The sequence below is a fragment of the Ranitomeya imitator genome, chromosome 2 (genome assembly GCF_032444005.1).
Source record: "Ranitomeya imitator isolate aRanImi1 chromosome 2, aRanImi1.pri, whole genome shotgun sequence".
Taxonomy (NCBI): Eukaryota; Metazoa; Chordata; class Amphibia; order Anura; family Dendrobatidae; genus Ranitomeya; species Ranitomeya imitator.
The window spans coordinates 665,237,263-665,252,052 of NC_091283.1; the positions used below are offsets into that span (position 1 = coordinate 665,237,263).

Here is a 14,790-nt window from a genome sequence, read left to right on the forward strand (position 1 = left end):
TGGAATGCGCTGGCCGTCTGGTCCCCATGCCTATGTAACGCTGGGCTTCTGTGTTCTGTCATGGACTTGCAGCATCCAATACTGCTGGAGCAGCAGGAGAAGGAGCAACGGCCATGTCTGTCAAATCAATCCCGGAAAAGGAAGCAAGCTCACCTGCAGCCAAGTGCAGGTCGACGGGGCAGTAGCAATGGGGGCTCGCTCAGGTGGATTATGAAAGGCCAAAAATTCTAAATTGAGTCGGCACAGCTCCAGCAGAATGGAGAAATCTGCGAACTCCAAAGCAGATTTATCGGATGTCATTCTGCCTCCTAATCTGGTACCCTTATTAGGCTTATTAGAAAACACCAGTGATTGTCTTACCGCTGTCTCTAACATCATGTCCTCCCTCTATCTGAAACTAAACCTGTCAAAAACTGAACTCCTCGTGTTCTCTCCCTCTACTAACCTACCTTTGCCTGACATTTCCATCTCCGTGTGCGGTTCCACCATTACTCCAAAGCAACATGCCCGCTGCCTTGTGGTCATCCTCGATTCTGACCTTTCATTCACCCCCCACATCCGATCACTGGCTCGCTCTTCTTACCTGCATCTCAAAAACATTTCTAGAATTCGCTCTTTTCTTACTTTCGACTCTGCAAAAACTCTTACTGTTTCACTTATTCATTCTCGTCTGGACTATTGTAACTCTCTACTAATCGGCCTCCCTCTTACCAAACTTTCCCCGCTCCAATCTGTCCTGAATGCTGCTGCCAGGATCATATTCCTCACCAACCGTTACACCGATGCCTCTACCTTGTGCCAGTCATTACACTGGCTACCCATCCACTCCAGAATCCAGTACAAAACTACTACCCTCATCCACAAAGCACTCCATGGCTCAGCACCACCCTACATCTCCTCTCTGGTCTCAGTCTACCACCCTACCCGTGCCCTCCGCTCCGCTGATGACCTCAGGTTAGCATCCTCAATAATCAGAACCTCCCATTCCCGTCTCCAAGACTTTACACGTGCTGCGCCGATTCTTTGGAATGCACTACCTAGGTTAATACGATTAATCCCCACAGTTTTAAGCGTGCCCTAAAAACTCATTTGTTCAGACTGGCCTACCGCCTCAATGCATTAACCTAACGATCCCTGTGTGGCCTATTTAAAAAAAAAGAAATCAGGTTCCTCGCATTATGTTCTCATTCACTTTATGCAGTTAATAGCCCTCTGTGTCTGTACTGCTACATACTTAGGCAGTTAACTGGTTCATGCAGCTTTACATGAACACCCGAGCCTTACACTATGGCTGGTCCGAATAACTATAGCAATTGTTACCATCCACCTCTCGTGTCTCCCCTTTTCCTCATAGTTTGTAAGCTTGCGAGCAGGGCCCTCATTCCTCCTGGTATCTGTTTTGAACTGTATTTCTGTTATGCTGTAATGTCTATTGTCTGTACAAGTCCCCTCTATAATTTGTAAAGCGCTGCGGAATATGTTGGCGCTATATAAATAAAAAATTATTATTATACCCTTAATATCTTCTGAGTCCATAAACTTGAAGCAAAGTTGGGGGATTCCTCTGAGAGAGTCTGTTCTATGCAGGATTGGGCAGGGGAGGATGCAGAATAGTATAGAGACAGACAGCAGGGGATCACAGCTCATTCTTTCTGTGAGGTAAAACATAGGTTAAAAATGGTCAGGATAACGTTTTGCTGTTGGAGGTGTGGTATAATCAGACCATGTTCCTTCAAGGACAGACTTGGCCATTACACAGTACACAGCAGGGGCACATCATACCTCCCAACTTTTGAAGATGGGAAAGAGGGACAAAGCTTGCTTGCTTCGCACGCCGCGGCAAATTTTAGGCCACGCCTCTGACCACACCCATTCATAATTAGTCACACCCATATCCACGTCCCAACCACACCCATTTAGCACTGCTGATCACACTGTTTCATATACAATAATTATAAACAAAATATGGCCACACAGTGCCCCATACTGTATAATGGCCACACATGATGCTCCTTACTGTATGATGACCACACATGACGCTCCATACTGTATAATGAACACATGACGCTTCATACTGTATAATGAACACACATGACGCTTCATACTGTATAATGACAGCACTGATGCTCCATACTGTATAATGGCCGCACATGATGCTCCATACTGTATAATGGCCACACATGATGCTCCTTACTGTATGATGACCACACATGATGCTCCATACTGTATAATGAACACACATGACGCTTCATACTGTATAATGAACACACATGATGCTCCATACTGTATAATGACCGCACTGATGCTCCATACTGTATAATGGCCGCACATGATGCTCCATACTGTATGATGACCACACATGATGCTCCATACTGTATAATGAACACACATGACGCTTCATACTGTATAATGAACACTCATGACGCTTCATACTGTATAATGAACACACATGATGCTCCATACTGTATAATGAACACACATGATGCTCCATACTGTATAATGACCGCACTGATGCTCCATACTGTATAATGGCCGCACATGATGCTCCATACTGTACAATGACTGCACATGATGCTCCATACTGTATAATGACCGCACATGATGCTCCATACTGTATAATGACCGCACATGATGCTCCATACTGTATAATGACCGCACGTGATGCTCCATACTGTGTAATGACCGCACGTGATGCTCCATACTGTCTAATGACCGCACGTGATGCTCCATACTGTATAATGACCGCACGTGATGCTCCATACTGTATAATGGCCGCACGTGATGCTCCATACTGTCTAATAACCGCACGTGATGCTCCATACTGTCTAATGACCGCACGTGATGCTCCATACTGTCTAATGACCGCACGTGATGCTCCATACTGTCTAATGACCGCACGTGATGCTCCATACTGTATAATGACCGCACGTGATGCTCCATACTGTATAATGACCGCACGTGATGCTCCATACTGTATAATGACCGCACGTGATGCTCCATACTGTATAATGACCGCACGTGATGCTCCATACTGTATAATGACCGCACGTGATGCTCCATACTGTATACTGGCTGCACGTGATGCTCCATACTGTATACTGGCTGCACGTGATGCTCCATACTGTATACTGGCTGCACATGATGCTCCATACTGTATACTGGCTGCACATGATGCTCCATACTGTATACTGGCCGCACATGATGCTCCATACTGTATACTGGCCCCACATGATGCTCCATACTGTATAATGGCCACACACAGTTCTCCATACTGTATAATGATCCCACATGATGCTTAATACTGTATAATGGCCCCCCTCCTGTATGCATGGCTCATATTCCCCCCCTGTATGCATGGCTCATATCCCCCCGTATGCATGGCTCATATCCCCCCCCTGTATGCATGGCTCATATCCCCCCTGTATGCATGGCTCATATCCCCTCCCCCTCCTGTATGTATGGCTCATATTTCCCCCCCCCCCCCCCTCCTGTATGCATGGCTCATATTCCCCCCCACCCCCTATGTATGGCTCATATTCCCCCCCCCACCGGGGTCGGTCGGGTGGTGACCCAGCTTTTATTAAAAAAAAAAAACAAAAAAAAAAACAGCCACAAACCTTGCTCAGGTGCCGCCCCCTGCATTGTCCCCGCACTAGGCAGGTAGTGCGGGACAACTAATGTCCCGCCCGGGATCGCGGGGCTGAATGTCAAAATCAGGACAGTCCTGCGGGATCCGGGACGGTTGGGAGGGATGGGCACATGTATATGATTCTCTCAGCACAGGGACATTTTATTTAATACATCCAATTGTGGAAATTGTTATTATTCCAAGATCTATTGATTAAAATGAACTTTGTTCGAGGGAAAAACCCTTTAATAGCAATGTCACTGCTTTCCTATTAATGGATATTGAGGTGCCACTTATGTAGGTGGGCAGAAACTCTTTGCTGTGTTCGATGAGATCCATAAAATTTTAGTTATTGCACTACGTATAGTGGTCAGCAGGTGGCAGCAAACTGTAAACAATGCAGGATGTCAGTGAATGCTGTAAGCTAGTAGGTAACAGAAGGCTATAATGTAGCAATGGTGCCTTTACATTGTGATCTGCAGCATTAGATTACTACCGATTGTTCCATCTGCATATTATTATTTGATATGTAGCAATCTGTATTAGATAGGTTTCCATTTGTTCTCTGCAGCACTTTAAATGTGTTAACAGCAAAGTCTTTTCCTGATAAAAAGGCAATAAAACATTGGACACTGACCCTTGATATGTACGAAGTGAGCTTTCAAGCAAAAATATATGGTTTATTTATTTTTAAAGCCCCGTTAATTTCAGAGTGCTGTACATGTGCTGTATGCTGAGTTCTCTGGCGATGAGCCCGCAACCTTTCCGGCACATGTCAGTTGATTTCATCAGCTGACATGTGATCCACCCGTGGCTGTTGACATGTTAAATGCCGCTGTCAATCACCGAAAGCTCATCACAAACCCTGCCCATCGGTGCCCGTCTCACACTACCGCGGATCGCCAATGGGTTGGCATGACAACCCGAGGTCTGCAGGAGACCTCTATGGTTGTCATTGCTGCATAGCTATGAGCACCGATCAAGTGAGCATTTCTGCTACACAGAGCATGGCTGTTGCCCTGCTCTGTGAAGAACAAGCGATCCTGTGGAAACTATTAAAGAAATCTCTTTGGAAGGATGTCGCTAAATTAATTAACACTGTCTTGCAAAAGGAACTACTCCATCCACCAACGGTACTGCTTTTAGGTGATAGGCCAATCAATGCCAATGGTGAGACGTTTCGGCTTATAGATTATATTACCATGGCAACTAGAAACCACATAGCTGGGCAATGGAAAACCAATACTTTATAACCCAGGTGAAAAGACAGATAAGTTGAATAATGCTATATATAAAAATAGAAGCCACCAAATCCGACTCTCTTGAACTCTTCCGAGGTATTTGGCACCCATGGATCCAGACTGATGGCGACTTTTCCAGAATAATGTCACTATCTGTATAAATTAAAAGATGGATACTTTACTAATTGATGACTAGGATTTACATCCTACACGAATTATAGAGTACGTTAACATAGCCCACATAGTTATTACCCAAGGTTTTACATTCCTTCCTTTTTTTTTGTTTTTGTTTTGTTTGTCTGTTTTATTTTATTTTCCTTTACTTTTATTATTAATGCAATGCAGCTAATGTTATACGAACGTATATTTGTTCTTTCCAGCTACAATTAAGTCAAGGATATTGTATTAATATTATTTACATTGATATACTTCCCCCCCCGTGAGGGGATCCTTGTACTTCATATTCCTTGGCATTCATGTTATTCTGATATCTGCAATAAAATTGTTGAAACTAAATGATGAAATCCCAGCTTATACTGAATCTTTTCTCACAAAAATATAAATCCATCTGCTCTATAACATGGTGCCTGCAGATTAGACTGAAGTTTCTTGACGACAGGTCCTAGTAACATTTCTGGCCAATGCACTTACTTAAATGATTATTCCCATGCTGTTAAATGGGTATAGCCAGGTAGACAGTTAAGCATGCAAAATTGCTTATCTCCCTCAGGTCTTCTGCTGTGTCTCTACTGGGTTATATTGTTTACTGTTCGTTACCTAGGGGACTGGCCACTGCTGCTGTCTTGGAGAGGTAGCCGAACGTGCAGTTTACACTGACGCTGGTCAGTATCTGAAACACCCTAGCTCCCCGATCTTGGCCACTTCTGCCCAGCCCCTTTCATTTTTGGATAGCAGCCCCTGCTATGCTCCGCCCATCACAGCTACTTGCCTCCTCACCAGCAATTTAGCCCTTATCATCAGGGCTTTACAGTTCAGATTAGCAGTTCTGCACTCTTTTCACAGTCCTTCCATGTCCGTAATGCCCTTCCCCCACCTCTCTACTGGAGAGGCAAAGCAGTGCTCCTCACAGCTGCTCATCTCTCCCTTCAGCTACTTCTGGGTGTGAAGAGGACCAGGAGGGTTATGGTATCATGACTTGACTTACATGCAGAACCCTCCCAGGTCTGTTCAAACCTGGAATACCTGGCCTAGCATGAGGGGCAACAATCTGAAGATGTATCGTTGTCAGGATGAGTAACTATGAAGAGTGGAGGGGACAGAGAGGTCATTTGGTAAGGTTGGGTATTGGTTGTTTTTACATTTTGATGTCCTCCCATGGTAATGAATAAGAGTGCTGCACAATTGTCAAGGCTTCATCACCTCCGGTACCTTCAGGGTGCTGCTGGACCTTGGGAGCGAGGTTTTTAAGGGTTAAATAATGCTTATGTCTGTTATAGCATTACTTGCCCTGCGCACTTTTGAGTCGGTAAAACATTTTTTATACCCTACAGGTCAGCAATCTGAATACAGTAAATGGATACTTATGACCTAAATTATAACCTAACTTTTTTGTGTCTTTGCAGCTGCTTACTGTTCTCCGAGCGCACCCATGCTACCAGTAACTCTAGAGATAAAAGATGTCCCACAGTACTTCCGCTTACAGAAAACACTATCTGGAGATGATGCTGCACTGCCTCAGGGCTCTTTGACACAGTCACACAGTGAAATTTTTTTTATTCCACGTCTGGGGGCTCGTGAGCCACATGTGAGGGCGTCTCTTCAACACATACAAAGCCAAAAGGTAAGATTATTGTACTAGATGGTGGCCCGATTATAACGCATCGGGTATTCTAGAATATGCATGTCCACGTAGTATATTGCCCAGTGACGTAGTATATTGCCCAGCCACGTAGTATATTGCCCAGTCACGTAGTATATTGCCCAGCGACGTAGTATATTGCCCAGCCACGTAGTATATTGCCCAGCGACGTAGTATATTGCCCAGCCACGTAGTATATTGCCCAGCGACGTAGTATATTGCCCAGCCACGTAGTATATTGCCCAGCGACGTAGTATATTGCCCAGCCACGTAGTATATTGCCCAGCGACGTAGTATATTGCCCAGTCATGTAGTATATTGCTCAGCCACGTAGTATATTGCCCAGTCACGTAGTATATTGCCCAGCCACGTAGTATATTGCTCAGCCACGTAGTATATTGCCCAGTCACGTAGTATATTGCCCAGCCACGTATTATATTGCCCAGCGACGTAGTATATTGCTCAGCCACGTAGTATATTGCTCAGCCACGTAGTATATTGCCCAGTCATGTAGTATATTGCCCAGCCACGTAGTATATTTCCCAGCGATGTAGTATATTGCCCAGCCACGTAGTATATTGCCCAGCGATGTAGTATATTGCCCAGTTACGTAGTATATTGCCAAGCCACGTAGTATATTGCCCAGCGACGTAGTATATTGCCCAGTCACGTAGTATATTGCTCAGTCACGTAGTATATTGCCCAGCGACGTAGTATATTGCCCAGTCACGTAGTATATTGCTCAGTCACGTAGTATATTGCCCAGCGACGTAGTATATTGCCCAGTCACATAGTATATTGCCCAGCCACGTAGTATGTTGCCCAGCCACGTAATATATTGCCCAGTCATGTAGTATATTGCCCAGTGACGTAGTATATTGCCCAGCCACATAGTATATAGCATAGCCACGTAGTATATTGCCCAGCGACGGAGTATATTGTCCAGCCACGTAGTATATTGCCCAGGCACATAGTATATTGCACAGCGACGGAGTATACAGCACAGAGCCACGTAGTATAGAGACTTAAAAAAAATATATATATACATATTGCATGGCCATACGTCGCGTCCGTCATGCACTGGATGTGTCGTGTTTTGGTGGACCATTGTCACGAAAAAATGTTCAATGTAACGTTTTTTTCGTACGTCGCATCCGCCATTTCCTACCGCACATGCGCCGCCGGAACTCCGCCCCATCCTCCCCGGGACTTAGAATGGGCAGCGGATACGTTGAAAAACTTCCTCCGCTGCCTACGTTGTGGTGAATTTTCACAACGTACGCCGGTACGTCGCGCCGACGCATTGTGACGGCCGCGTACCGACGCAAGTGTGAAAGTAGCCTTACACATTCTGTTCAAATTGTCATGTACTGGTACTCCTAGACTCATGAAGGCTATGCGCTAAGTGCAAAGTCTTACAAAGTTTACAATCAGGGTCATCCATACACCCTTGAAGGCACCAACTGTAGTACCTCACACAAATATTGTGTGCAAAGTATAATTGTAGTATTCCTACACTTGTAAAAAGTTATGCAGCGTGGAAAGCCTTCCAAAAATTACAAACATGGTCTATACATCATTGAAGGCAGCAACTGGTTGGCCTTATTAAAATATTAAGAAAGTGTATACTGGTAGTAGGCCAATTTGGCTTCTATTTTAAACCAACAAAATTTCACACAGTATATATAACACTAGTCAACTGTACCAGGCCAATCGGGTTTTAAAATTTTTAACATTTAACTTTGTGTAAAACTACGGGGGGTTAAACTGTATGCATGAATCATTGTATCCATAATAAAAAAAGTGACTTTTTTGTAATTTTAATATGCCAATGAAATGTAACAGTAACCACATTACAGTTTATGGATGACTAATTGAATCCATAATATGTTTTGGAAGGGTTTTTGTGAGTCTTGTAACAAGAAGACTTTTCTTTTGGGAGAAATGTAACAAGAGTCAAGTTACAGTGTATGGATGAATCATTGAATCCATAAACCTTTTTTCAAAGTTTCTAATTTTTATATAACATTGAAATGTAACAGCTCGTAATACTATATGGATCAATCATTGAATAAATTAAAAAATTTCTTTTTTTTTTTTAGTTTTATATAACACCGCAAACATGTAAAACTAAATGGATGAGTATTTGAATCCAGCAAATTTCTCACTGTTTTTTTATAATGTTATATATACCACCTAAATGTACCCAAGAAGACGTAATACTGTGTGGATGAGCAAGATAATAATGATACACTTTTTATCATTTTTTTGAGGGTTATATACCAACAAAATGTACCCCAGAACGCGCTATAATCTATGGATTCCTAATTTAATCCTAAATTTTATTTAACAACTTTTTTGGGGGGGCAGTGTTCTACACTACAAGAATGTACCCCAAGCCATGTAATAATGGGTGTGTGAGAAATTGAACCCAGCAAAATGTTTTTACGTTTTTTTGGAGTGTTTTATATGTCACAAAAATGTACCCTAGACTGCGTAATAGTGTATTGCTGAGAAATTTAGACCAGCAAAATTTTTAAAACCTTTTTTAGAGTTTTACATTAATATACCTATACCCACATTAAACTGTAAACTAATTGAATCCAGAAATTAATTTGGAATGTAAATATTTTGAAAGTGTAGTTTATGTGCTTCTACACTTATAAAGACTTTTCAGAGAGTGCAAAGCCAGGAAAAATTAAAGGAAGGTCATCCATAGGCCCCTGAAAGGCAATAACTGGCGGGTCTCATTCAAATATTATTAAAGTGTAGTTGCTGTACTCCTGTACTCATAAAGGCTTAGCACAAAGTGCAAAGCCAGTAAAAATGTATATGGCGTGTAATACATTAATCCTTTTCATGTGTCCACTTCTTCATTAGGGTGGGGGTGCTGCCTGCACTTTCTTCCTAGAACCTGATTGCCTGGGCTGTAAGTGAACTAGCTTCCGGTAGTGCCAGAGTCCCTCACATATAGAAATGGGCAACAGCCCCCTGTGTCAACTGCATCAAAGACAGTACTCTCTCAGGGGTGGTAGTAGCCCTGTCTCGAGCCACCTTAAGTAGCTTCTCTTCCTTAAGAAGGGTTCATCCTGCTCCCTTCCTACTTCCTACTAGGATCCCACCCACTGCATACCAGCGATGTTTTCCTCCAGTTTGAGGAATGTCACACTGGTCTCAGCCATAAGCTCTTGCAGCATTCGAGGAAAGTATTCTGTCTCTACTGCCCAATTGTTGAACGAGATGTGATGCCGTGTCCCAACCTCTTCAGTGGACCCCTTCTCCGTTGATGGTTGTGAGTAATGACCATCCCTGGGATGCCAACGCTCGGTACCTTGCAACTAGCGGCCCAGATAACATTTCTCCAAAACTCTCCTCCTTAGACCAGCCTAGGCCCCACAGTCTGCACATTACACTGTATGGATAACTAATTGAATACAAGTAAAAAATGTTAACACTCTTAATTTTAAGCAACAAAATTTCTAAACGCTTTTTTGGATTACGGTAATCGATATCACAGTAATGTAGCCAATATCACAGAATAGTGTATTGGTGAGAAATTTAACCCAACAAATTTTTAAATGCTTTTTTGGGAGTGTTTGTATATCACAAAAATGTAACCCAGACCACAGAATACGCTACAGGTGAGTAAATTTATCCAGAAAAGAGTCAATTCTTTCTGGGAGTGTTTTATATATCAACAAAAGGTACCACAAAGCAAGTAATTCTCGATGAGTCACACAATACGTTCAATTTTTTCACACAAAAAAAAAAACAGCTACCGTATATACGGTATTTTGCAAGGGACTGCACAACCCTAATCCCTGTCTAAAGACTGTATTCTGCTATTGTCCCTGCTCCTGCAACACACCCTCCCTAGACTAAATGCAGAATGTACAGGTGCATCTCACAAAATTAGAATATCATCAAAAAGTTAATTTATTTCAGTTCTTCAATACAAAAAGTGAAACTCGTATATTAGAGAGTAATACAAACAGAGTGATCTATTTCAAGTGTTTATTTCTGTTAATGTTGATGATTATGGTTTACTGCCAATGAAAATTGAAAAGTCATTGTCTCAGTAATTTTGAATACTTTATAACACCAGGTTGAAAAAATGACTTTAAAATCCGAAATGTTGGCCTACTGAAATGTACATTCAGCAAATGCACTCCAATACTTGGTCGGGGCTCCTTTGGCATCAATTGCTGCATCAATGCGGTGTGGCATGGAGGTGATCAGCCTATGGCACTGCTGAGGTGTTATGGAAGCCCAGGTTGCTTTGATAGCAGCATTCAGCTTGTCTGCATTGTTGGGTCTGGTGTCTCATCTTCCTCTTTACAATACCCCATAGATTCTTTATGGGGTTAAGGTCAGATGAGTTTGCTGGCCAATCAAGCACAGTGATGCTGTTGTTTTTAAACCAGGTATTGGTACTTTTGGCAGTGTGGATAGGTGCCAAGTCCCACTGGGGAATTAAATTTCTATCTCCAAAAGCTTGTCGACAGTGGGAAGCATTAAGTGCTCTAAAATTTCCCGGTAGACGGCTGCGCTGACTCTGGTTTTGATAAAACACGGTGTAACTATACCAGCAGAAGACCACTGCTCTGCTCCGAACTCGGCGCCACAGTCTTCTGGCTCTCGCAATGCGACTCTTCAGGCAGAAGGAGCATGCTAGTGACGTCATCACGCCCTCTGACGTGGAAGATGCTGCAGCGGAGGAACGGAGAGAGGTAAGTATTGCAAGTACCGGGGCCCTGAGCAAGCGAGGAGGTGGGGGGAGCCTGGCACCGGGCCCCCGTAGCGCATCGGTGTCCCTGACGGTGAGTGGACCCCCTAATGTGCATTATTTGATCCATCAGCGGTTTCATCTGAATCATGTCACTCTGAGATTTAGATGAAAACCCCAGTGTAAAAGCTCAGCGTAGAGCACAGGATAAATGTGGTCCATAATGTTAAGTAAAATGTTCCCAACAAAGGCTTCAACTCAATCCGCAAAAAATCAAGCCCCCACTCAGGTCTGTCATCCCTTAACGGAAATATAGGGGGCTTCCATGTTACTGGAAACAAATCTAGCAAATTCTGCACTCCAAAATCCAAATGCACCCATCCCTTCTAAGCCACACAGTGAGCCTAAACCATATTTAGCATCCACACGTTTGTCAGTACTTTAGCTATGAGAGCCTGCTTAATTTACTGGGTGAGTGTCTTTAGAAGCATGAGCTGGACGCAACATATGGGCACTCCAATGTACGTGCACTACACCATACTGTACTGTGCACTACAATGGCAGATTTACAACTTTCATTCAGCAACATCAATTGCTTTTTGTTTCTGGCAAACACCCATTGAGTTAAAATTGTTACAACACCTGTGGATAAATTCCCAGAGGGGTGTAATTTCCAAAATGGGGTCACTTGAGGGATGATTCTATTGTCTCAAACTTAGGTGGCTAAGCAGTACTGTACAGACAGATATGGGGTATTGGCATGTTCATCAAAAATTGTGATCAATTTTTGTGCCATTTTTACTGATTTTCCAGTGTGAAAATGTAAAATCTGGGGTAAAACCATATTTTGTGGTAAAAATGTCATTATTTTTTTCTTCACTGCCTAATGGTATAAGATTCTCTGACATATCTATGGTATCAGTATGATCATTGCACCCTTATATTACAAACCTGAGGTCACTTCATGGCACCCGCAAACCATAACAGAAAAATTTGCACTATAATATGGGAATCCATCCCTTCTGAGCGTTGTACTGTGCCTCAAAAGTAGCTTTTGATGAGAGATGAACGAGTACCGTATGTTCGGAAAACGATCGAGCCTTTGTATTGTTAAGTGACATCAAGCCCTGAGGTTAGTAATGGAGAGGCGTCTAGAAGACGCCACCAATACTAACCCCATAGTCATATTGAATAAAAACACACACCCAGAATAAAGTCCATAAATTTAAAGAATGACACAAAATCCTTTAATAAATCTTAATTAAACCATACTCACGTCGTCGCCCATTCTAGTGACGCCATTGTCTCTTGCAAGAGCATTAAAATAAAAACAACAACAGTATTCCTCACCTTTCCGGAGAGACGATAATCCATTTGCCCCGTGATGGGTCTAGCTCTGCTACATATAGATGACAGGCTGCATGATGCGACCATACAGCCTGTCATCCAGCAGAAACACTGAGCAGCGTCTGCTATCATTAACCAGTGTCTCGCAGTGAACTCGTAGGACCTGTCTGACGTCACCGCGAGCATGAGAAAGTTCTTACTTCTCCGGTGCCATCAGAAAGGTTCTGGGAGTTCACAGCCAATTAACTTGCTTCACCTATCTGACATCAGCACGAGCGCATTTAGAAATATTCCCACGACGCTCGCGCTGACGTCAAACCTGTACCAGAGATGTCCGTTTCCATGTGTGTAATGCATGTGGCAACCGTGTGCCGCATCAGTACCACATGGCGGTGCCAGGGAAGCAGCGGTACAGTAAGCGCTGTTCCCCGGGCCAGGTGCTGAAGACTACTCTCATCATTCTCCCTTGCTCTTCTGGCGATCAGCCCGAGCAGGGGAGAATGATGAGAGTTGTATTCAAGTGAAAACAATGACAGCAGGTGGTGGCTTTTGGGACTATTACTCCCATCAGCCTACACCTGCTGCCGCTAATAACAGTGACAGCTGGAGTGGCTAATGGGAGTATTCCTCACCTGCTGCCTGCCGGAGTGTATTTTTGATAACCAGCCAGGCAAAACTGACAGTTTGGGGCTACAACCTTCAGCTGTATGCTTTAGCAATGCTGGTTATCAAGAATAGAGGGGTCTGCACTCTTTTTTTTTTTTTTTTAATTATTTAACTAAATAATTAAAAAGACATACGTTTCCCCCATTTTTGACAACCAGCCTTGCTAAATCTGACAGCTGGTGGCTGGTATTCTCAGGTTGGTAAGGGGCCATGGATATTGAACCTCCCCAGCCTAAAAAGAGCAGCCCTGCAGCCACCCAGAAAAGTCGTAAGTCTACAAGTGTAGAACAGTGATATCGGGAGATGTGACTGCTTTACCTGGCTGCTGGCGATACAATGACAGGAGGTAATTGCTCCCGCAGTGTAAGGCTGGAGTCACATTCAGCGTAAGACAATACGGTCCGTATATTACGGCCGTAATACGCTGAAAAGTCCCCAAAATAGTGGTCTTTTGGTTTTTTGCGCATGGCATCCTCCGTATGTAATCCGTATGGCATCCGTACTGCGTGTTTTTCTCGCAGGCTTGCAAAACCAACATATGGCTATACAAGGGATCCATGTGTAAAAAAAAAACAAAAAAAAACATATATACTGTCTATATATATATATATATATATATATATATATATATATATATATATATATATATATATATATATATATATATATTAAGCCAAATTAATAATGGAGAGGCGTCAATTATGACACCTATCCATTATTAATCCAATACTAGTAAAGGGTTAAAAAATACACAAACACATTATTAAGAAGTATTTTAATGAAAAAATCACAAAGGTTGTTGTAATATTTTATTCTACGCTCAATCCACTCACTGAAGACCCTCGATCTGTAACAAAAACAAAACAACAATATACATACCTTCCGAAGATCTGTAAAGTCCCACGATGTAAATCCATCTGAAGGGGTTAAAATATTTTGCAGCAAGGAGCTCTGCTAATGCAGCGCTGCTCCTTGCTGCAAAACCCCGGAGAATGAAGGTAAAGTAGGTCAATGACCTATATTTACCTTCATTTGCGGTGAGGCGCCCTCTGCTGGTTGTTCCTAGATCGTGGGAACTTTCCTAGAAAGCTCCCAGGCTCGAGTTCATAAGAGGCGCCCTCTGCTGGTTGTCCTCATATGAACTCGAGCCTGGGAGCTTTCTAGGAAAGTTCCCACGATCTAGGGACAACCAGCAGAGGGCGCCTCACCGCAAATGAATGTAAATATAGGTCATTGACCTACTTTACCTTCATTCCCCGGGGTTTTGCAGCCAGGAACAACGCTGCATTAGCAGAGTTCGTGGCTGCAAAATATTTTAACCCCTTCAGATGGATTTACATCGTTGGACGTTACAGATCTGCGG

At 43.1% G+C, this 14,790-nt stretch overlaps 1 protein-coding gene across 2 annotated transcripts in view; it reads left to right on the plus strand.

Annotated features, from left to right (window-relative positions):
- The window catches only part of TMEM132A (transmembrane protein 132A), a 286,572-nt gene that overhangs the window by 44,905 nt on the left and 226,877 nt on the right, over positions 1–14,790 (plus strand). Inside the window, exon 2 of one of the 2 annotated variants that reach the window (XM_069752992.1) lies at positions 6,453–6,670. In XM_069752992.1, coding sequence (XP_069609093.1) covers positions 6,453–6,670 — 218 coding nt within the window. Of the gene's footprint in view, positions 1–6,452; positions 6,671–9,850; positions 9,981–14,790 lie in introns of those variants that run through there. The other variant, XM_069752993.1, reaches the window with a different exon arrangement.